Here is a 24,486-nt window from a genome sequence, read left to right on the forward strand (position 1 = left end):
TTCTCTCCACACTTGGGATGTCCGTTTTGTTTGCATGTGTTGAACTGAGGCATATTAAATTGTCGAAAATAGAAAGCAGCGAGTCCACAAACAGTCAGCAATACATCATTCTTTTTAAAAAATCTTAGTCTTTTATTCTTTCTTTAATATTTTAGCTTATAATTAGGGCTTTACAAGGATATATTGTCCTTCGTGCTCCAAATAGGCCTATATTCTTGCCAAGCACGAGCCTAGTAGGCCTACTACAATGTACAATATAGGCGCTATAGCCTGTATATATTAAAACAGTACTACAATGCATAGTCTATATAAATAGAAGCAATAGGGGCCCATTGTCCAAATCTAACGAGGCGGCTTTGATTGGATGTATCAACAGCCCCAAGCGTAAACCAGTAAATCCCACGGTCAGAACCCACCTCGGACAATAAAAGAGTTAGCTAAACGGATTTCTACCTCTCCCGGACACAAAAACATAAAGAGACAAAACAACAGGTGAAAAGAAAAGCCGTCAGGAAAATAAAAGACAACATTCTGACCTTGTTACCAAACGAGACGTTCTCATCTCCCCCCACTTCTTTCTTTAGTGTTTCTTTCAGCTTTTTATTGTTTATCCAGAGGGGGGGAAAAAGGGGGAGGCAGGAAATACGACTGCTTATATTGATAGGCTAACCCCCAATCCAATGCGACTATTAATTAGTGAATTATATAATTGTAAAAGCTGTTTATTAATATTTTAAACATATTTTATTTTGTCTAGCCCCCCCCCCACCCTTTTTTTTTCAATAAATAAAAATTATCCAGTATAAGAAATCATATAGGTCATTTTAGTCGAAGGAGGGCGATACTGGTTTTCAACATGGTCACACTTAGTCTCATACCAGTAGGCTACGTAATTCAACAAGAGTCGAGAAAGGGTCACTCGGATTTTTTTTTTTGAAAAGAGAGCTTCTTTTTATCGTATATTTATAATCAAACTCAATTGTTATTATCTGGAAGAGGCATTTTTTAAAGCTGTAAATCGGTGAAGAAGTATGCATTCTGGACTGTCGTCTCAATGGTCGCGGGTATGAACTCCGCCCTCCCGCCGTCCGGTTCGGAAGACAAGCGCTTTACCATTCAGTCATTGCGCCTCCTAGGTTATTAAACTATAGCTAATAAAGTTGATAATATATTAAACAGAACTGGTAAATACTAACTACATCTTCAAAAAAAAAAGTGTCTAATCGCAAGCCACACACCTGACAATGTCCTAAGAGTATTCGGACAATGTGCTTCACGGCATTATCCTGTCAATGTGTTTCAAAGAATTATCCTGTCAATGTGTTTCAAAGAATTATCCTGTCAATGTGCTTCACAGCAAAGCCAGCATTATCCTGTTAATGTGCTTCACAGCATTATACTGTCAATGTGCTTGTTTGTTTTACATGTTTTCGGATGTTCCGTCAGAGTTGAAGATAGTTACTTCCTAGTCCAAAGCCTCCCTCAGGACGACGGGGGATGGGAGAGGGCAGGGTTTGAACCCGGGACCATCGATAAATCGAAACGACAGTCCAGCGCGCAAACCGCACGACCAAGCAGCCTCTCCCCACCCCTTTTTCCAGTGTTTCTTTCAGCTTTTTATTGTTTATCCACGGCATTGAGAGCACAACAATGTATTGCACATCATTAGCATTAGATATTCAAACGATTCCAAGGACATACAAAAGCAACTTATTTTGATTTGGGGTTGGGTGGGTGGGTACCATTCAATGTAGCTATATACACTTTATCCCCCTGATAAAAAAATAAAAAAGGCTTATTTGATTCTCAAATGTCGATTCTAGAATTGGTGAACATCCCCATGTTTAAGCAGTTCAAAACCATTTTGCTTAAAAAAATATATTAAATTTCTCTCTCATTTAATTCAACTCCCCTTCTATATTATCTCCATTTCTAGATCTTTTTTTTTCTTTTTGTCTCTCCTTCACTTTTTATTTTTCTCCACAACGCTCTGCTTCTTGGTCTCATCCCGTTCATCTCTTCCAGGGCGGACTGGCTATTTGGGCAGTCGGGCAAATGCCCGGTGGGTCGGCACCCATATGGGCCGGTAGGGCGACCTAAAGGGCCTCATGAATGCCACTATGACACGTATTAAATTGTTAAAGGTTTTATGATATTCTCTTATAAAAGTGGCCCTCTGAGCGTCATGATTTTAAAAAATCGTTTACAGACTCTACATTATAGGTCCTAAAATACTAATTTAACACATTTTCCGAAATAATTTAATAGCCTACATCCGTAGACAGTGCTACTGTAGGCTACATCCTTTTAGGGCCTACACACTTAGCGATGAAAAAGCAACATAAGGCCCATATTTCTTTAAAGATATAAAGCTTGCGTAGGCCTACAGTTATCGATACATTATTAAACTTAACATAATGGTTTTGAGGTAAGATATGCCTATAATTGGAATCCCATCGTATAATATGCAATTTATGGGCCGGTATGTATAGAAATGCCTGGGCCGATTTTGACTCCCAGTCCGCCCCTGATCTCTTCCCATCATGGTATTTCTTCTTTTCTCATTACATTTATTTCTCAATCTCTTTTTCCACCTGTAAAACATTTTCTACTTTTTTTTTCTACTTCTCTTCATTCCTCTCTATATAATTCTTTCTTTAACTCTCCCTGATTGCACATTTTATGACTACGTTGTGACTTACAGAGCCGTAGTGGTAGGCCTAGTTCCTTTCCAAATGCTGGAAATTTTATTTATCCGGGAAAGTGGATAAATAAAAGTTTATAACACCTGTGCGGAATTGTGTGTGTATGAGTTCGTTTTATTAACAACCAAGACTATCTAGAAAATGTAATCTGTAAATTCTACATATTATTATTATTATAAATCAAGCAAGATCTAAGTCAAATGTAGATAGGACTGATAAATGTATAAACCAGAGACTGAAATAAAAAGAAGGTAGCCAAGGACTCTAGATCTATTGTATCCAGGCTGCATACATTTAAATGGTGCAGCCGTTATTATAAAAAAAAGAGGCTGAAAAAATATTAAATTACACTAAAATCACCATTTACCATTAAAATGTAACACTGAAATAGCGAAATAAAAATGTATCAAATTAACAAAATCAAATACAAATCAATAAAATAAAAAAACATTTGAAAATAATCTTTGGCTTGCAAAAACGTACCTGGCAAGTATACATATCCAATCAAAAACATTGTACAATGTTTAATTTTAGGAAGCAAAATAAATGTAGTTTAGACTGATTAGAATTTCAATGTTGTGTTTTTTAAATTCAAAATAATGGAGGATTTTATATTAATTAATTGTGTAGAGAGGATAGATCACTTGTATTCTTTCATCTATCATAACATTAGAGAACTTGGAGTAAAGCTACCTAAAGTAAAAAAATTAAATAAACTTAACCAGTCTAGAAAAAGCTGTTCGTTATCGAGCCAGCAACAGCAGGGACAGGTAAGTAAGTTAAATTTTAAGTTTTAAGTAAATCATGTCAATCATGATAAATCATAAATGATGATATTTTAATGATTAATGAATCATTAATGATAATTGAATAATTGTGATATTAGAAACACTAGAATCTAGATCATAGATGATAAGTAGATAGATCTAGACTAGAAATATATTGCTAGTGCAGCTAAGGCGCCTAAGGCTAAGACTAAAGAGTAAAAGTAAAGTCTAAAGTCAGTAAAGTCTTTTACTTTTAAAGTGTCTTTAATTTAAAGACTAGATCTAGATGTAGAATAGATCTAGATTCTAGATCTAGAATCTGGATCTAGTCTAAAGATTGTGAAGGAGCAGAATTTGACATTTTTGATGATTAATCTAATGATCTAAATTCTAATGCTCCACACATAATAAATCATAAATCATTAAATGTCATAAATATATAATATTATATAATTATAATATAATAATTATAATATATATATAATATATAGACTCTATATATAAATATAAGATTCATATATTTTTAATATATGATAATCATATAGATCTATGACTCACTCAATGAGTATCAATGAGTGTTTCTCCAGTACTGGTGACAAATACTGAATAGGTAATAGTATTGGTTCACTAAAAAGTCTACAACTCAAAAAATTGTTATTAAAATGTCACAATTTTCTTTTCATTACACTTAGAAATGGTTAATGTATAAATTGTGATATTTTGAGCTTGAAAGGTGCATAGTGGAATTTTAAAATTGTAGAAAATGTGTGAAATAGTGCACAAAAATATTTTGATGTAACATGGAACACCTGGCTTAGGTTGAAGTAATATTCTACTAAAAGTTAGTAAAAGCAACCTAAGGATTATTGAACAGACATTTTTGTTGAAATAGGTTTAAAACAATATAATGTTGTTGCATTTTCTATATATTTTTATTTATATATACTTTGGTTTTACTTAGATGTCGCCGTAAAAAGTGCATCACATGGTGTCCCACTAAACTTGGAATTTTAAACTTTTATCAATTGTAAACAAAGTAAAGGATTCTGCTCCCAATTGTGTTTCTGTTACTAAAGGCATCAATGATTAATTTACACAGTCACAGTGTTATTTTTCTTTAAAACTGTAAAAATTTATATAATTTTTGTAAAATAGGTCTTGGACTTGGTGTCCCAGGTGAAGCACCTCAAACACGCTTGACAAAAAGGACAATATTTTTTTAAACAAAGTTATTAATGTGATGGGAATTACTTAATCATATCTCTGATACTGCATAGTTACATAATACACAATTAGCTCCATTTTCATGGGAAAAGGCAACATAGTAATTAACAGCAGACATTAATAGACATGGTGTGCCACTTTTTTTCACTGTAGCACTTGAAACACTGCATGTTGAATCATACCAGAAAATCTCAGAGATCTAAATATTAGTTTTCTCACCAAAGTTTTGAATTATAATACGAGTTAATCTTATTATTCTCAAGTTTGATCTAGAATACAAAGAATACTATTTTTTAATCTAAGTTAATGTAAGCCTTATTGTTTTTTCATTGTTTGTAGTGCTTCACTGGACACCAAACAAGTCTTGATCTAGATATAGGTTAAGTGTAGATTTAAATCTACTCTATATTTCAATTTATATGTAAATCTAGTTTTAAATCTTGTTCTTGGTGCATTGAAAGTCAGAAAGCTGCACCTTTTAGTCTATGATTGGGTCATGTTTGAGGCAGTTATGTCTATATTTAATATATTTTTAAAGGATCGTTGAACACGCACACACAAAGGCCTAATATTTGTGGTTATAGAAAACTATTTTGTGAATCACTAATAAAAGAATAATTGATAATGTATTTACAGACTTTTAAAAAGTTGCATTTCAGCATGTATTAACAAGAAAAACTACTATATATTTCATATTGGTGTCCTGTTGTAACATCCGCAACATCTTGTGATATAATAGTCATGTTATAATAAATGTTTGAATAATTGTTGAGATATTGCAGCAAATAATAACCTATATATTTAGCAACAATGCAAGTATAGCATAAATTCTATTTTCTTATAAAAAAATCTTATTTAAAAACTTGTACCAGTAGTGTTACATGTGCTACAGTGCCCCATTTTTTAAATTGAACACAAACATAACGTAAGTGCTCAAAAACTTCAGTTTCTCTATCTAGTTGCTTAATACAATAGAAACATTCAAATTATAAATGCTAAAAAAGCAAAAAAAATTAACAGTTAGTTGTACTTAACTCATCAATGGTGTCCCAGTGATGCACCTGAAATGCAAAAGTGTGTACCATTTGAGGAAATGTATGTTGTATTCCAATTCATTTTCTATTGATAAATTCTTAAAGTACAATGGCTGAAGAAGTGAATACACTTAAAATGAAACCAAAAACTTCCACTTTCATTTTTGGCCTAATGTGACACTTTTTGATACCAGTACTGAAGAAACACTCATTATCTATAAAACCACATATATATATATAGAATATGATTTTTTTTTTTTTTTACCTAATCCCAGTCAGTACACCAGAATAGAAAAAACTGTTTCTATTTCATAGCAGCACACATACATAAGAAGTAAAGAAATACAAAATTGAGCTCTTCTAATCTGCTTTTAAAATTAAAAAGTTTTTTGTCAAGATTTTTAATAATAATAATAATAATAATCTTTATTATCCGTAAGGAAATTTGTCTTACAATTTGTGCATTACACCAAACAAAAAACATTATAACTATAAGAAACCAAAATGTACATTCACACCAGACTCACTCATAATTTACATGTGACAAAGTTTATACCAGATTGTTCTTATTTAATGATTTAATGAAACACAAAAGAGTGTTTGTGTCTGTTTGTCTTTGCTATCAGTGTCTTGTATCTCTTTTGTGATGGTAAAATCACAAAATCCTGACCCAAAGGGTGATTCTTTATTTCGAGGATCTTGTTAGCTTTTTTATAGATGTTTGTCTCAAACAACTGCCCAAATGGGGTTTGTTTTTTGCCAATGATTCTGCCTGCAGCATTTAGGATTCTATGAAGATTATTTTTATTTTTAATGTTCAGATAATGTATATATATATATATATATTATTTCTATTTTTTAAATGAAATTCTTAATACACCGACAGGATGAAAACTACAAAAGAAAAATCTTTGGAGAACCATTAAATGCTTTACCCAAGTGCTTTTTGCAGAATTATGGCTATGTACCAGAGTAAGTGAAATTAAAGCATGTTTTTACTACACACTGGTAATGTTTTATCTCAGCACACATTTAAAGAATAATAAACTAAATACTGTTAATCCTCTTAAGGTTTGCACCATCTAAACTTGCCTATTTGTATTGTTTTAATTGCAGAAAGCTATGTTTTTATATTTAAAAATGATTCTTTCAATAGTTCATTAGTTCAATTATTTTAAAAAAATAACCATTGATGTGGACCCTGTTCCTAGTAAAAAAAACATTGTCAAAGATTCTAAGTAAATGTAGGACTGGATGATTTAGACTTTTGTGTTTCCTTTTTCTAGATTTCTGGTACAAGCCTGCAATTTAATTGAACAACATCTTCATTGTGAAGGTCTCTTTAGAAAATCTGGATCAGTTAGTCGACAAAAAGAGCTCAAAGTAGGATGCCTATATTTTTTTTTCATTAGCCAGTTTAACTGCATTTTTTTTTTTTTGTTAGCTTTGTAAGTATTTAGATTTCATTTAAACTTAAAGTTTGGTAAAATTACTTTTGATTAATGCATCTTTCATTCTATGGCATGCGCACTGTGCTATTATCCAAACTCTGTGGGGTGTGAGATATCTAAGAGAAGGGTCCATGTTGCTGAAACAATGCAGGTCATGTCGGGATTGGAACTTGAGCCCCCTTGATATCTGGACAAGCGGTTTATGCCACTCATTTCACACTAATCAATAAAGAGTTGTCAAATTATTTTAGAAGCAATCTATTTTAATAAATTTTGTTTTTTAAATAGATGATATTTGTGTGGCCATTGCCCACAGATGAATTTTAATAATGGAAAGGTTTGTTTGGCAACAATGTTATTTAAACATTTTTTAAAAATAATTTTTGTTTACTTTTTTTGGGGGGGGCTTTACATAAACTGGCATAGTAAGCATATAAAACTTCTTTTACACCTCCATCATTCATGGGCTAAATGTTTCTCATTTCACTTTTCTTATTGCACTAAATAATATAATACATTAGCCGTATGATACATATTATTCGCTATGTGTTTATGATGTCAAAATTCAGTCGGTGTTTCAAATTGTAAATATGTGAAACCATTTAATACTTTATGTTTCTTCAATGTTTGTTATTTGTATTGATTGTTTACTTTCAGCTTGCTGTTGATGAAGGCAAATCTCTGGATGGAGCCAATGTATTTGATACAGCTGTACTAATCAAACAGTTCTTTAGGGAACTGCCAGAGCCTTTGTTTGTCAGCGTCTATTTGGATGCTTTCATTAGATGTTACCAACTACCTCCTGATAAAGATCCTGTGAGCTATTATTGCATTATTGACTTCAATCTCATCTATTATCAAAAGTATTTTTGATAAAAAAAGGCCCATAATTCATACCATTGTATGAACTGCACCAACTTTTCTTAACTTCTCATAATCGCTATATTGCTATTTTAATATTTTTTTTTTTTTTTTGTCTTTTGCGATACAAAGCTTTTATTTAGAATTGTGTTTGTTTAGACTTCACTGTTAAGGGACAATTATATGCTCTCATTAATATAACTCAGGCCAGTGAGGTGCTAGGCTAGTGGCAAAATATTTTGTTGATTTAGAAAGTGGCCTAGCGATCATTTATTGTCATCTGATTTGAATATGTATATCTTATTGAGGGCGATCTAAATGCAGCTACAGAATCCATAATCTAGACTTTAAAATCTTTTTCTTCTCACCTTTACTGAGGGGGTGGGGTGGTTAAGCACTTGGCTTCTGTATTTGAATCTTGGTGAAGACTGTGATTTTTAGGGCTCTCCTGAGTCCACCCAATTCTAATGGATACCTGATTTTAGATTGGGAAAGTAAAAGCGGTTGGTCGTTGTGCTGGCCACGACACCCTGCTTGTTAACCATTGGCCAAAGAAACAGGTGACCATAGCATCAACTGACCTATAGATCACTAGGTCTGAAAGGAAAACTTTACTTTACTTTGAAACCTTTACCACTTTTCACCAGCACTCAGAGATTTCTTTTTTATATTAAATGGCTTTTGTAGAGCACATCTTTCAGTGTGTCCAACTTAACTGAAGTTAATGCTGCAATCTTGCTGCTTATAATATTAGTTACTAATAAGCAACTTAGAAGATTGTACTACTACACTATAGTTACATTGCACTGTTTATTTAAGTGGCTTTTTTTTTTCTTAAATATACAGAAGAAAGCCCTGCTGCAGTTGTGTTTGCTTTTACCACTGGAGAACATTGCAGCTTTGAGATATACCATGCACATGTTGTCCAAGGTGGCGGCTACTTGTGATAAAAACAAAATGACAGCCAACAATCTGGCCCTTGTCATGGCCCCCAACATGATGCACAGCAACAAGGGCACTCAGAAGATGAGCTCCTCTGAAGAGAAGCTGCTCCACACCCAGACTTGCATCGTGGAGCTGTTGATAAAAAACTGGGAGCAGATTGGGATGGTCAGTGGCTCTCTGCAACATCAGGTATGTCCAGATTTAGAATCAATCATGACCACATTTTGATCAGGTATGTCCAGATTGAGAATCAACCTTAGTCTGTCGGACCCTTGGGGCAGCACACAGGATCTGTCGACTGTCTTTCTCCGTTCTCTGTCTTTAGCCTAGGATAGAACTTCTTTTAATGGCGGACCAGCCTTTCTTTTATGTTGTCTTTCCATCCCTTTGTCTGTCTGCCTCTTCTTTTTTTTTTTTCTGATAATCTTCCCTGAAGGAAGGTCTTTACTAGCCTGATAAAGGAATGGGTAAAAATGAAATTGAAGGCCAAGATTGGTTGTGATGTTGCAAGTAATATTTTGATTATCTACCTTATATTTTTGCTTCTATGCAATTGAACACTAAAATCATTATACTGTACTTGGATGTTAAGTGTTGGTGATATGTACCTATGCAATATATTTAAATCTTTGTAGGTTAAAAATCTGGCTATTCAGTAGTGCCAACAGTTAGTTTGCATGTTTGCACATTTATCATATTGGTCAGTGATGATGTCCCATGTATAATGAGGTTTGACATTAACTTAATAACATCAATGTTAATATTGTCATCAGTGGCTTAGTGGTAGAGAGATTTGCTTATGAAGTGAATGCCTGTGAGTTTGTATTCCAGGATATCAGGACTTACCTAAGAGCACTCAGCTCTCATTGTGCCCAACATTTGCTGGGGTGTTTGCTCTTTCTGCTAGACACATTGTTAACCCAGAAATAGAAACCTGTGTATCTTTAGTTTCAAAGGGAAATAAGTAAAGTTGTAAAGTACCCCTTTCAGACCTTACGATAAGGCAGATGATTTAAAGGTCATCTGTTCTGTGGCCCACAGTTAATGATGGTGTAATGTGGCCAGCACAATAACCAAACCGCCTTTACTTTTTCCAAACTAGAGCTGGGTGGACTCAGAGTCGCCCCAAATCCCGAAATTAAAATTCCATGATTCAAACCTGGGACTCCCAGTTTGGAAACCAAGCGCTTTAGTGCTCTGCCACCCCACCTCGTGGAAGGGAAATAAACTTTTCATATACTGATAGAAAGTGAAAAAACGGAAGAAAAAAAAATGAACATTTGGCCTGAACATAAGGTTCACTGTTGACTTTTACTCAGAATAGGGATGTCAGCAGTTGCTCCTTCAGAAGCTCCGACTCCAGAGTAAGTTAGTGGTGTCTGTCCCTCACCAGTAACCCCAGAATGATTGGTTTTTAACAGCATGACCTTGTTTGTGTCTAATCTACCTCTAACACTGCCTAATGTTATCTGCATGGTTCACTGTTCACTGTGTTGTTTCTCAACATATGTAAGATGTTTACAAATTATTTTCTTTTCTTTTTTTTTTTTTTGAATTTTTAAAGATTCATTTCTAGAATCATCATTTAGTTAGTGATATTTTGATGATCTATGATAAGCTAATAGGTTTAGATTTTTTAAAAGCTCTATTTACTTAAATATTCCAATAGTTTCTACACCCTGGAATTAAAGGGGAAAAAATCAGCTAATTAAACCTTATTCATATTTTTTTTTTTAAGTTGCAGTGCTAAGTAATAAGTATTGGTAAATAAAAAAAAAAACAGCAATTATTGAATGTTTTAGTCATTTTTTTTTTTTAACTTGTATTAATGTTAAATAACATTGGTTGTCCTGTACCTCACGTTTCGTTGATACATTGTTGTATTTACTCATTGCCATTAAACTACTTTGGCCAGTGACAGGCAAACTGTTGTTAGGAGTTACATATTTAAATAGCACCTGTTAGACATTGTTTCCAAGACTGTTGATATATGTGTTTATGTGGCTTTGCCATGGAATCTTCTAACATTTGGTTCTTTTGACATGGATTTTAAGGGTTAGGGTCATATCCAATATTATTGATATTTAAGAATCATCTTGGATTTTAGACATAGTTTTGTAGATAATTAGCAACTAGATTGTAGTCTGTTGTCCTGTGACAACAAAAATTTAGAACTTATAAACTTAGTTACCAGTAACCATTGACATAAAAATATTTGATTACTGCTTTGCAGTACAACTAGTGATGCTAGTGATATACAACTGTGCTATACATTTTAACTACATACAGCTATTGTTCTCTTTATCGAATGCATTATTTCTTGTGATACATGATTTACATCAAAAACTGGGTTTAATTCCTTCTGCTACTCCTTTGTGTTTTTTTTTTTAAACTGGTGTGCTAAGTCAGCTGGCTTTTGTCTAGTCTAAATGAGTAGCTCACTCAGTCCAATCATTGTACTCTATCTATTGTTGATGTAATTTATTGTCTGTTTTTTTGCAGGTTAGTCTGATGGCAGAATGTTTTGGTACTGATGATGACCTGGACGCCAGTGATGACAACACGTTGGAAGAATCCAAAGAAGTTTCTCAGAAACTCAGGAGGAAGAGAAGTAGCTCATTGACTGGTAAGTGAGAGAAAAACTCAGTGCCTAAAGCCTTATCTTGTTTTTCACGTCTGCTATTCCACCTAATTTGCTCAGCCCACCCTAATGCTAATTATCTTTGTTTAGGTTTTGTTAACTCCATTGCCAATGGGTTGGCTAAACTCCGTCGCAGCACTGACGGGAAAGGTGTCAATATGTCCTTGAATAGCACACAAAGGGGTGAGCTTTCACATGCCTGCTCTGGCAATGCGAATCAAATGCAGGAAATGCTCACCAACACAGTCACACCTTGTGTCATGAGAAAAAGAAGAGCATCAGGAGAGACAGTACCATTCTCTGCCTCTAAAAAGTAACATATTTGAAAAAAAAAATTAATTAGCTATAAAACTTTTAAAATTACTATTAATTTTTTTTTTTTTGTATAATTTTTTTTTTGGTGATGTTTTATTATTAATGTTATTCCATTTAAATAGGAAAGCCATTCTTGGTAATCTGCCACAAAGGTCAGCATTGGCCTCAACTCCTTTTACACCTGCTTCAACTGCTAAAAAGAATCAAGGTATTCAATCATTATTTAAAAGTTATATCTGACCTGTTGGTTGGAACAAACAATTTGATACGCTGATTTTTTAATATTTTTTTTTTAAAGATCACTATTCTTATCATTATAGATCTAACCAGTGCTTTTTTTTTTTTTTTCTTCAAAGAAATAGGTGTAGGTACTTAGTGATGGATTTTGCCTAACTATTAACTACTAATAAATTAATAATAAACGTTAAAATACAAGAAAAGTAATAATTTTTTCCCTGCATTGAAAAGGTGCAGGTACCAGTAATGGTCACAAAAAAAAGCACTGGATCTAACCATCTTCTTATAATATCATATAATATAAACATTCCCATGGACTGGTATCATTTGGTAATGTTTGAAATGCAGTTCTGATAACCTATTTTGATTTCCGACCAGGTGATCATTAGCCACTTTGGGGGTAAAAACAGTTGTTGCTTTCTCACTAATATTCTTGTCATAAGTATAACATATTCTTGTCATAAGTATAACATATTCTTGTCATTCTTCTTCTTCTTCTTCTAGCCAGCTTTATTGCTGCTGAGCTGTGAGCTCTTTTGCAGACTGTGCCAAGGAAAAAAAGTGTGCTGTTTTCTTCAGTTGTTCAGCACTGCCGTACAGGGTGTTGGTTATGTTGGGCTGTAATGGAAGTAGGGTCTGCCTAAGGTGGATTAGGGAGGGGCATTCAAAGAGGATATGGTTTACGGTTTCAGAGGGGTGGGTGCAGTGTCTGCAAAGGGGTAGTTGTGTGGAGTTTATTTTGTTCAGGTGGTAATTTAATAGTGGTGTGTGTCCTGTTCTTAGTTGGAAGATTGTAGATTGTTCTTTGCGGGGGAGGAAGTTAATACTGTCCAGTTTGTTAGGCGTAGTCATTTCTCTGTACATGGCTCTGCCTGTGTTTCCTGATATATATTCTTGTCATAAGTATAACATATTCTTGTCATAAGTATAACATATTCTGAGCTGCTTATTTAATTAATGTCAGAGACCACAAATAATTGAGATTTAGACCAACATATTTAGACATTTTGTGATTTGTGTATGCTCTCCTAGTTCTGAAGTTTTTGCTAATGATAATTCAAAAATTGTTGAGTAATAAAAGTGTCAAAGATGCAATCTAGTACTTTTAGACTGTGAATGAGCCTTGAGCTCCAGAGAGGTTTTAAAATAATTTGTGTACTATCCTAGCATAACTTTCTTTACTGCACATGTGTGGAGGTTGGAAAATGTGGCAGCTAAAAGAAATAGGTTTGTGTGAATCTGATCACTGAACAATAATGCCATGAGCGAAATGTCTCACGCATAGCTCCCTCATCTTTATCACTAGATCCATGAGAAGGCATTTCCTGGTCATTTCAGATCAAATTGATCACTTTCATTTTTTCACTTCCTGTAGGTAATAAAGGATGTCTTAAAGGGATCAGCAGCTCATGGCTACAATGTACAACTAGTGTCATAATCTATACTGTAGTATAAGAAATTGAAAATAGTGATATTTGTTTATTTGATGGTGCATTGCTGAAGAATCATCTCACATTTAATCAGTGAATGGCATTGAAATATAACCAGAACATTTTTTTTTTGACTAGATAACAGGTTAACACTGAATATAACAACACCAGCAATGGGAGGTAAAACAGCTCGTAAAAAGCTCAGCCTGTTTACGTCCCCTGGAAAGGTCAAAAGGTAAATAATTTAGACATACAAGTGATGTCTTACTATCATACTATAAATAATGTGTTCTGTTATTGTTTTACTTTAAAAAAAATCAACCTTATATGAACCTGATCTCATTAGCTAACAAAGTTTTGGTAGTGTGTTGATCTCACAGCAATATATTCAATATATAAGAATATAGGTCCTAACAAGAATATAGATTCTAACTGGCAGATGAGTTTTAACTCTTAGAATAAGAGATGTGAGATTAAACACTGGGCATTGCTTCTATTTTTTGTTGGTACATTCAAATTCTAACTACCTTTTATGTAGATTTTTTTATTGACTTATCGAGGCGACAAACATTTTGAATTAAAAAACGCTTTGGGAAATGCTTTGGAAAAACAAAGATTTTTTTTCTTTTAAATTGTGCACTCAAATAGTTGAAAGCTTCCTACTTCTAAATATTTAGCATTGTGTTGATTGTGCTAAGTTCAATGAAACCATTGTGCACATGATGATTAGAAGTTACAAATGTCATTTGAATAACAGAAAATATTCTCTACAATGTCATTGATTTCAGGGAAAGTTCAGAGTCACCTCCAGCTATGAGAAGCAAATCAAAAAGCAAAAAAAATATTTTCAAACGACTTAGTGGTAGCCGCCAAGAAAAGGTAATTAAAAAAAAAAAATAATATTTTCTTCAATTTTTTAATCTCAAAAAATATAATTTCCAAAACACAAAGTTTTTATTTTAGCGACCATCTATTTAATTTTGTTCACTATGAGATAAATATTCCTAAATTAAATTTTCTATTTCAAGATATTTAGTCAATTTCAGAAGATGTTTGCTTAATAATATCTTTTTGAATGTACAGGTTTGTGATGAATCTGTGGAGACTCTTCCTCGAAGTGTTTCATCGCCAACTCTTCTTGAATGTTCTCACAAGCCTGATGTGTGCTCAGTTAACCAAATTGACAGCATTGCTGGTTTAAGTGATGGGAGCAAGAAGAAGAAAAAGAATCTTATTAGTGAGCCGTCACCTATCATTGTGCCTGTGTGTGTCAGTGCCCTTGACCTTCAGCCGCAGAACTGTGAGATCAGGAGAAGCAGGAGGGATGAGTTTGAGCAGAAGAGAAAGAAGCTGATACAAAGTGTGAAGGAGTCTCACAATGTGGATATGAACCAGAGTGCTGACTCTCAGTTGGATCCTACCCTTATGGAAGCTGTGCTGCCACCTCCTGAGGGGTTTGCAGATGAGACTGTGGTGAATGTCAACCCTGGTGATGATGAAAGTGAGGAGGTGGATGTAGGATCTGACCTCGAGTCTGAAGCTGGGTTCTCCACCATATCTGGTGGCACTGTCATTGATATGAGAGAGCGCGGAGGGTACAGGAAACAGGCAGCGCACATGAACTCCAGCTCATCACTTATTAGCTCTGTGTCCAGACAGATAACTTCCTCTCTTAACTCCTTGTCCAGCATGGACAGCTTGGAAAGAAGGTTATCACATGGTAAATCCTCAAAGTTTTCTGACTCTCACAGCATATGTTCTGACTCGGTAAATATACATGGTTCTGATAAATCAGAAGAGGAGGAGGTCTGGGTTCGACGCAAGTCTGCATCCACATCTGAAAAGCTGAACTCTTTCAGCAGTGAAACTGCATTGGACCCCCAACAAGAAATTGCCTTGCCTGTTTATAGTAGTGTGTCTCGGAAGAAGTCCATTTCTGCTGAAGATCTACAATCTACTCGTAAGAAAGTAAACGTCCCCACAAGAGCACATAGTATGTACCTGTCTCCTTGTAAGAAATACAACTTCAAGCCACACCTGGAGATAAGCAAACAGACCCACAATTTGCTTGCTAGGGCAGGCTTCATTCAGCCTACAAACTGTGATGCAAAAGATGTCCCTGTGCCAGTGAAGTCGCCAAAGCGGTCCAGTTATAGAGAGGAGATGATGCTGTCCCTTCGATCCAGTTTCCATGAAAGACACACACACAACAACATCTCGTTCAGGTCATTGAGGGCCTTGCCAAATTCTTCATTGACTCAGGATGGGATGAACAGACTTAATGTTCAAGAAAGAACAAACATGGACAATGGTCAGACTGCTGTTACCAACACAGACAAGTTGGTAGATCATGTGGAGAACAGTCCATCATTAAATGTCACAGATGATGGACACCAGAAAGATATCACAGGGTTAGAAGTGGATGTGACAGGACTAGATGACACAGTAGTTAGGAATGAACTAACAGATATGGAGGACGAAGCCATACTTGATGTCACATGTACACAAGTGGATGAGACCACTACTATAAGTAGCAGCACTATGATGGATGTCACAGACGCAGAAAAAGATGTGACGAACATAGAAGTTGACATTACAGGTGTTGAATTTCATGCAATTGATACTTCTGATGTTGACCCTATGGACACCGATACAGAGACAGGTCCAAAAGTTGAAAGCCAGGCCTGTGTGAAAGAAACAAATCTATTAAAAATCAAAAGAGCTGAAGTCCTGGTACAAAGGCATGACAGTGTACTAAACATTCAGCATGCTGGCTTGGTATCGCAGAGTATAAAACAGTTCTCCGATCAACAGTTACACAACCAACATGACCATGACCTTTCTGGTCCATCAGTTTCTAAAAGAGGGAAATCCCCAGTTCGCATCCCAACAATCTTTGCAAAAAACCACAATAGAACTCGTCATAGGGTGAATGCACATATGTCTAGAGAACGGACAGGCAATACAAGTTTTCAAAATTTTTTCCCAGAAAAAGAATCCACAGATGGCAAAGAGGAGGAAAAGAATTTGTTCTCTGTGTCTCAGGAAGAAGTTTCTTCAGAAGAGTGTTATGCCAGGTCTGGGTCTGAAGTAAGTCCCTCAAAGGAACCTGTGGCAAGAATGCAGATTGACTTGAGTGACTCCCTGATGGAGACAATCAATGACATTTGCACCCCCAGAGCTCAGCGTACAAGACCAGGAGAGCCATGTCAAGAACTGAAGTCTCCACTGAAAGAGTCCACCAACCAGATTCAGTCAGCCCTGGTTGCCAGTCTGAAGTCTGGAAATGCTCATGAAAATGTAAGTACTGGTAGATATCTAGGTCATTTTTTAATGTGAATATAAACAAACATGGTATTATATGAATATGATTGTCAACTTTCCTTTTAACAAAGCTTATATTAACTCACTCAGTCTGTCTGGTAAAAAGTTTATTTCTCTGACACTGATAGATCAAGCTGAAATTTTTGCACAATTATTTCTTTTACCTGACAACATGGGAATTGTTTTTAAAAAAACGAACAGTTAGCTAATTGACTATTGGTAATTAATTATTTGTTTGGTAAGACATTGTACTTGAATGAAGTGGTGGTATAAGCTGAATTAGTTCCCTTTATAGGTTACCACTCTAAATCGAAATAAACAATACATAACTATATAACCTTTTCTAGTCATAAGTACCTCAATAGTGGAGTGGTTAGCACGTTGGCACAAATAGGCATGAGCCATATGTTCAAATTCAGGTTGTCCCACCCCCTTCCTTTTTTTTTGTAGCTGCTTTTAAAAACTAATTACAGTAAAATCCACCCAGATATCCTTTTTGTCTCCCCTCCCCCTATTTTCCCAACTGGTCCAGATAAATGATAGAATCATAGCGTGTTGAGAAAGCTAAAAGCATTAAAGGGCGCTAATCAAAAGTGGTAAAAATATTATTAATTGCACAGATTTATTGTTTTTGGTTTAAATCTAATACAAATTTAATTACATGACTGATCCAAACTAATTGATACAATTACACTTTGAATAAGCTTTATTTAAAAAAAATATTTTTTTTTAAAATGTTCTTCTTGTTAATTATTAATTATTGCACACAATTGTTCCTTTTGAGTTTAAAGAATATAAACACTGTTTTGTTACTAAATAAGAAATTTCTTATTTATATGAAAGCACTCAATCAACCATCTATACTGTGTTTTGGGCTCTTCTTCATCTCCTTGCATTTCTAAAGTACGAATGTCCTAAATACATTATAGTTACCTAGTTCTCTGCTTTGAATTCTGACAACCTTCTTCTGTCTGGCTAGTTGCTAGATTACAATTAATAAGTTTTATCAGTTTCCTCAGTACCTTTATTTTTCATCCTTCAAGTTTCAGCTTGTGACTCCTGAAGTCTGCATGCATTTTTTTATGTTGTTATCTTAATGGCAGTTTCTAACTTTCCACTTTTTAACTGTATATATTTCTTTTTTTTCATTTAGCTGAAGATTTGTTCTGCAATGAAGACCCCTCACAGAATCTCCCTTCCAAAAGAGTTGAAGCCTCTTCAGATTTCCTCCGCTGCCAGAAATCAGCGACCCCAGATAAAGCGTCTAAGAGTGCAGTATTCCCCTCGTAAAGTCAATCACAGGTCGCCCAAACTGAACTCGCCGTACAGGTCACCCAAGACATCTGTACCAAAGCAACATTAGAGTTGGCAATGCAGAGGCTAAGACTCCACTACCACTATTGTTATTGTTGAAGTCATTTTATTATTATTATTTCTTTTTCTGGTGATTGTTATTGGTAGATATTTAGTCATTCGTTTAGCGCTTCTTTTGCTTTATTTTATTTTTTAGATTTTGTTTCATAAATAATAATTTCTAGAAAGTTTTCCATTAAAAACAAAAAACTAATGAGATTTGTATGAGAAATCTATGATTAAGATCTTTCTGTTAGAGTTGTCCCACATTGTGAGACATTGTCTTCCCTGTCAAATGTAATGACTACTTTAGAAATGTAAATCTAGTGCTTTGTGCAACTACATGGATAACAAAGGGAATTAATTCTTTTGATCACAAGGAATTGGTTGACTCATTTTAAAATCTATTTTTTCTATGATCTTTGCACATGTAGTATGTATCATACTAAAAGAAGTTTGCACTGGCTTTAATGATAACAATTATCTTCATTATTCTTGAGAAACTTTGTCATACAATTGTGCATTACACATTAAAAAACATTATAGTAACAATAAACACATTTCATACTAGTTTCACTCAAACATTGCATCAGGAAGTTGGATTGGATTTAATGAGTTCATTTCCATGTTGCCAGTGATCATACATTTATGGTTATAGTAAGTTTATTTTTTATTAGGTTAAATGTCCATTAACACTTAGTGTGGAATTACTTTGGCTAGGATGATGTTTACATAAAAGTTCCCCTTTCATTCCTCGTGATCTATAAGGGCAGATGATGTAAAAGTCATCTGTTTCTGTGGCCCACAGTTAACAAGGGTGTCATATGGCCAGCACAACGATCAGCAGCCTATACATTTCCTCCAACTTATGTCAAGCTGGGTGGACTAAAAGTGCCTAATGATCCCAAAATTAAAAATCATATTCTTTACCAGGACTTGAACCCAGGACCTCAGAAGCCAAACACTTTACCACTCATCTACTGCACCTCCATGCAGTCTACACAAGTGTTCACTAATATCTTAGGTTCAAAACTTGTAAACATTTACAGCTAACCAGAGAAGAAAGACTTAAGGATGTAAGAAACATTATGTATTAAACATAAACTGAACTACTCTGTAATGTAGAACACTTGAGCATTCTTTTGTAAAATGCACAGACAAGCTGAAAGATAGAAGCATGTTTCTTATTCCATCTCCTAGGAAACACACATTTTTTTTTAGTACCATTCCTGTATGGAATGGGTTGCTTGAACGAGTTGAAATACCCAACGAACACAAGCAAGATCAACACATAAACATCTTTTTCAAAATTCTCTGGAAATTTGTAAAAAGATGCTTTAGGCTGCAAAGTTTTGTATTTATATATATTTTTTTTGTAACTTATATTGTAAATATTTCAGAATTTTTGTTTTTTACTGTTTAAAAATTTCTGCTATTTTTTTTTTAATGTCCAATGTGATCTTTAAAAAATATATACAAATTGATGTAACATGATTTATAACCTGGAGTCATTTTATATTTGATATCAAGTTTATTATATGGATTCATATAATTTATATTTATAATAATTTTTGTTTAAAGTGCAGTACTTTATTTTTTATTGATTATTATGGAATCAAATATTTGTAAAAAATAGCAACACAGGAGGTCACAGACCATCCCCTTGACTGTTGAAACAGTTTTTTTTTTTTTAATTCATTATATAACTTTTAATTGAGGTTGTGATTTGTAAAAAAAAAAAGTACTTAATAGTGTTGTAGATTTATTTATGAGAGGAATATTTTGGCGCCTTTAAATAGTACTCTTGCTAATTACTGGCCTTTACCTACTGTTAATGAGTAGTATTTTTTTAGCCAGCTATAGCAATTAATATTTATTTACAATATCCAGATGCTTACTCAAATGTCTGGGGGTAAAATCAGTGACAAAATGATTTGTTTGTGAGAGTATAGTGAATAGGTTTTGAGGGTGTAATCAGCAACCTAATGATTTGTCTGAGCAGGTTTAGCCAGTCACCTTATGTTGGGTAGTGAAGTCTAACCAGTGACCTAATGATTAGTTTGTGAGAGTATAATCAATGGCCTTATTGTTAGGTTCTAAGGGTATAATCAGTGACCTAAAGATTATGTAGTGAAAGTATATCCAGTGACCCAATGATTAGGTTGTGAGGGTATAATCAGTGGCAATAAGTATAACACATTGTTATGTTATGATTTATTATTCCCCAGTTCTCTCCCTTTTCTCTCTATCCATTATGTTGACATTTCATAGAATTAATTTGGGTTCCAATTATAATGAATGATGTATCAAAAGGGATTTCTTTTTTCCCCCAATATTTATAGCTTAATGAATTACAGCTCAAGTGTTATAGCTTAATTGCTAATATTCATGGTGCCTTCTAGTAAATATATTCTCAGATAGATGGAATTTAATGCTTTGTTGATCAACATTCAGAACTGTTCCATTATTCCATTTAACCTACATTTGCTCAAGTGTTATTTAAATAAATTCTGGTATGGTACAAATCTATTCATGTGTGCTAGACTGTGTCAGACAAAACAAGCCAGTAATAAGGAGTCAATGAAAATGATCAAATCTTCAAGTCATATAGACTGTGGATGATATTGACAAGGTTGACACTGATATAATTAAAAGGATTTTAGACAAGATACAAAACCACCTAGTGGCTTGGCTTGTATGACACTTTGTACATTTTGTGAGATTTAATGCATAATCCCAAGGGTAATAGTTGAAAAGTAGTATGGTTGGTGCTATTCTAATTTGTTGAACTATGAATCCAAACTTAGGTCTATGGATTTAAAACTGAGATATATGAATCCAAACTTAGGTCTATGGATTTAATACTTAGATCTATGAATCCAAACTTAGGTCTATGGGTTTAAAACTTAGATCTATGAATCCAAACTTAGGTCTATGGGTTTTAAACTTAGATCTATGAATTCAAACTTAGGTCTATGAATTCAAAGTGTTCAGTTTTGTTGGTATAAAATGTTGTTCTCCCCCCCTGTATGCATAAATTATCTTATTGTATGTAACAAAGTGAACATTTTTTTTTGAAGTAATATATTTTAAAAACTGTTTGCTGACTTCTTTCTATGTTTACTCCGAGGTCTACTTTGAAGTGATTTTGGTTAATGAACTTAAGGATTTGTTGCTTTTCATACTAGATGTAATAGTCTTTACCAAGGCACTCACTAGCAGAGAACTCAAGCTGTGCATTGCTTCATTTGGAAAGTAGTTTGCTCCCTGAACCTTGACCTGATGAACTGTGCAGGGCAAGTTTTGTTCAGTTTCAGAGTGGGGTATATAAAACATGAAGACTAGTGTCTTGAATTCTAATAATATTTGATGGAAATATAATTTGATGTTTGAATTGTTATATCTAGAATTCTAATTATATGTGTTTATATATATAATGTAATTCTAATGACACAAATTGTTACATCTTGAATTCTAATTATATAAGTACATGTTAATCAAAAAATTACACTATAAATTGTTTGTATGTAAATACATTTTTACATCAGTATGTGCTTTCAATAATGCAATTATAAAGCTTGACCTAATTGAACACAATAAACTGCTTGGGACTCAAAGCTTTACTAGATCATAATGTTTTGTTTGAAGTCATTTTGGATCCAATGTTGTCTGGATTTTTAAAAAATATTTACATATTAGTCTTTGGATTGACATGGTTTGGATGTTCCTTCATAGTTGAAGATAGTTACATCCTAGCCCACACCTCCTGCAGGGCAGCGGGCAGGGTTCAAACCCCTAACTTTTGAGACAACAGTCCACAGCACATATCGCACAACCATTAGCAGACAGCAATCCATTGGAACCAAAACCAGTCTTTGAATGATAACTTTTTGTCTATAGTACTGGTTCTGTGGATATGTCTATAGTACTGGTTCTGTGGATATCTCTATAGTACTGGTTCTGTGGATATGTCTATAGTTCTGGTTCTGTGGATATGTCTATAGTACTGGTTCTGTGGATATGTCTATAGTACTGGTTAGGTGGATATGTCTATAGTACTGGTTCTGTGGATATGTCTATAGTACTGGTTCTGTGGATATGTCTATAGTACTGGTTCTGTGGATATGTCTATAGTACTGGTTAGGTGGATATGTCTATAGTACTGGTTAGGTGGATATGTCTATAGTACTGGTTATATGGATATGTAGTTATTGTCAAACTCAAGGCTAATTTGAACATACAGGCAGAATTTATCGTTAAAAAGGACTTACAAATGATAAAGTATACTTTAAAACAAAAAGCCTAAACTGATGTAATAGCCCTTAGAAAAAAGTTAAGTACTCCCTTTCAGACCTTGTGACCTATAGATTAGATTTAGATGATTTAAAGGTCAACTGTTTTCATAGCCTACTGTTAAAGAGGGTGTCATGTGGTAAGCACAGTGACCAACCACTTTAACTTGTCCCCAGCAAATGTCAGGTACCGGTACCCAATAGATGCATGACGCTTAGGATGTAATTTTCTTCTTTCGATAAAAACCTCTTCAGTTGGTCTTTAAAGTAATGTCTGTATTATATAAGAATGAACCTGGACCCACAGCCTGTGGCGTAGCGCAACGGGGCTCATTGCGCTTGGGCCCATGATTCATGACCAGTTGGGGCCCACTTAAAAACTTAGGATGACACCAAAGGGAAAAAAAAACACTTTTGGAAGAGACGATTTCAAAGAACAACAGAATCTAAAAAAAGCTTCTCTCAAAATGTCCAAATCCTTATACCGAAACTTGATATTGGTTTTAAAACATTGATCCGTGTTTTTAGCTAGAGCAAATGTATCAGCGGCTTGGATTACTTTTTATTTCAGAAACTGCTTTCCGCCAGGCTTATTGTAATGGTGTGTAGCCTTGACCGTGCATTGGAGGTGACAATTGTTGCCAGATCGTTCCATTCGTTTGTTCCCCCTGTATATTCACAAAACCATTAATAGTATTACAGGAATGGGGGGAGGGGAAAGAGTTTGCTTAAGAAAATATGTGGTATGTGTTGTACAGAGAAAAAAGGAAAGGGTAGGGGCGGACAACAACAATTAGATCCTTAGGGATGTAGTCCTGATGGTCACGAATAAAAATTTCGACACAGCTGCTAATTATTCATTTTTTTCAAAGCTTAATTTGTTTCTTTTTTCTGTATTTTAAATACAAATGAAATAAAAATTTGTGGATGTGATAATAGGAACCTGCACCTTTTAAAATATCATACGATTCCCGAAATATTCAAGAAAATAAGATATATATATATGTGTATATAACATATCTTTTAGTACGAATCCAATAGCCCCTGTGACAAAAAAAAAAAAAAAAAAAAAGCCACAGATAAATTGTCTCTGAACAGAAACTCCCGATATACTGACTCTAGCCGTGACCTCCGGTCTATGTCGAAGGCGCCGCTCTAGCAGACAGGATTTCCACCTTGAGGATGAGGAAGCAGTTTTCCAAATCTCAAGGGAGGAAATAAAAAAATTGTCATTAAAAGGGAGACAACAAAAGAAACAATATAAATGTTTAAATGCCTATATTCGCATAAGTGTATACACACATAGATGTGTATGCACGTTTGATAGAAGTTAATATAAAGAACTGGGGTAATGTAGAAAAGCACAAATGAAACAACCATAAGCAATGTACACAAAGTGGAAAAAAATGTGACTACGATGTTTAAAATGTTTTAATATCAAAGTTTCTACTTTCACTCTTTGATTATTTCTATTTAAGTACCTATTGTTGACATTCTCACCACACACACTGTCAGAACCTTAAATTTCAAAAATATTCATTATATGCTATTGGAAAAAAATAACGCCATATACAAAGCAATTTAAAACGGTAAAATATTATGACAACCTAAATGTAACCATATGCATTGCTATGTTTTGCAATCATTGTACTTTAAAATGTAAATACTTAATTTGTACGCTTACTAATAAAATATGCATCTTTTTGTTAATAAAAAAAAATTAAAAAAGCCCACTAAAGAGGCCAATAGCCCCCAAAAAGAGGCAAAGAAAAGAGGCAAAGGCCCAAGGATTCCTAGGATGTAAACAGCTCGACAACTGAAGTCAAAAGCTAAAAAGCTGAAGTATCCTAAAAAAACAACAACAATTCCCTGACATTCATGCTGCATTCAATAAATCATGATCTGCA

The 24,486-nt window shown here is 34.2% G+C and overlaps 1 protein-coding gene across 2 annotated transcripts; it reads left to right on the forward strand.

Annotated features, from left to right (window-relative positions):
- Positions 1-3,233: 3,233 nt before the first annotated feature.
- Positions 3,234-21,915, forward strand: LOC106080259 (uncharacterized). Of its 2 annotated transcripts, XM_056022395.1 has the most exons (13): positions 3,234-3,475; positions 6,617-6,702; positions 7,017-7,113; positions 7,839-7,997; positions 8,889-9,176; positions 10,307-10,351; positions 11,490-11,613; positions 11,719-11,941; positions 12,066-12,151; positions 13,749-13,845; positions 14,399-14,489; positions 14,694-16,910; positions 18,088-21,915. In XM_056022395.1, exons 1-13 carry the CDS (start codon positions 3,305-3,307, stop codon positions 18,295-18,297), a joined length of 3,894 nt encoding a protein of 1,297 aa, XP_055878370.1. In that variant the 5' UTR covers positions 3,234-3,304; the 3' UTR covers positions 18,298-21,915. The 2 variants fall into 2 exon arrangements, with proteins under 2 accessions (XP_055878370.1, XP_013097056.2); XM_013241602.2 differs by lacking the exon at positions 10,307-10,351.
- Positions 21,916-24,486: the final 2,571 nt, after the last annotated feature.

The sequence above is a fragment of the Biomphalaria glabrata genome, chromosome 3 (genome assembly GCF_947242115.1).
Source record: "Biomphalaria glabrata chromosome 3, xgBioGlab47.1, whole genome shotgun sequence".
Taxonomy (NCBI): Eukaryota; Metazoa; Mollusca; class Gastropoda; family Planorbidae; genus Biomphalaria; species Biomphalaria glabrata.

Bases quoted from the DNA above. Each gene is read 5' to 3' on its own strand.
- LOC106080259 (XM_056022395.1), top strand. From the start codon at position 3,305: ATGGAGGATTTTATATTAATTAATTGTGTAGAGAGGATAGATCACTTG. The intron at 7,114-7,838 runs GTAGGATGCCTA...GTTTACTTTCAG, and splicing joins GTCGACAAAAAGAGCTCAAA to CTTGCTGTTGATGAAGGCAA. The intron at 16,911-18,087 runs GTAAGTACTGGT...TTTTTCATTTAG, and splicing joins CTGGAAATGCTCATGAAAAT to CTGAAGATTTGTTCTGCAAT.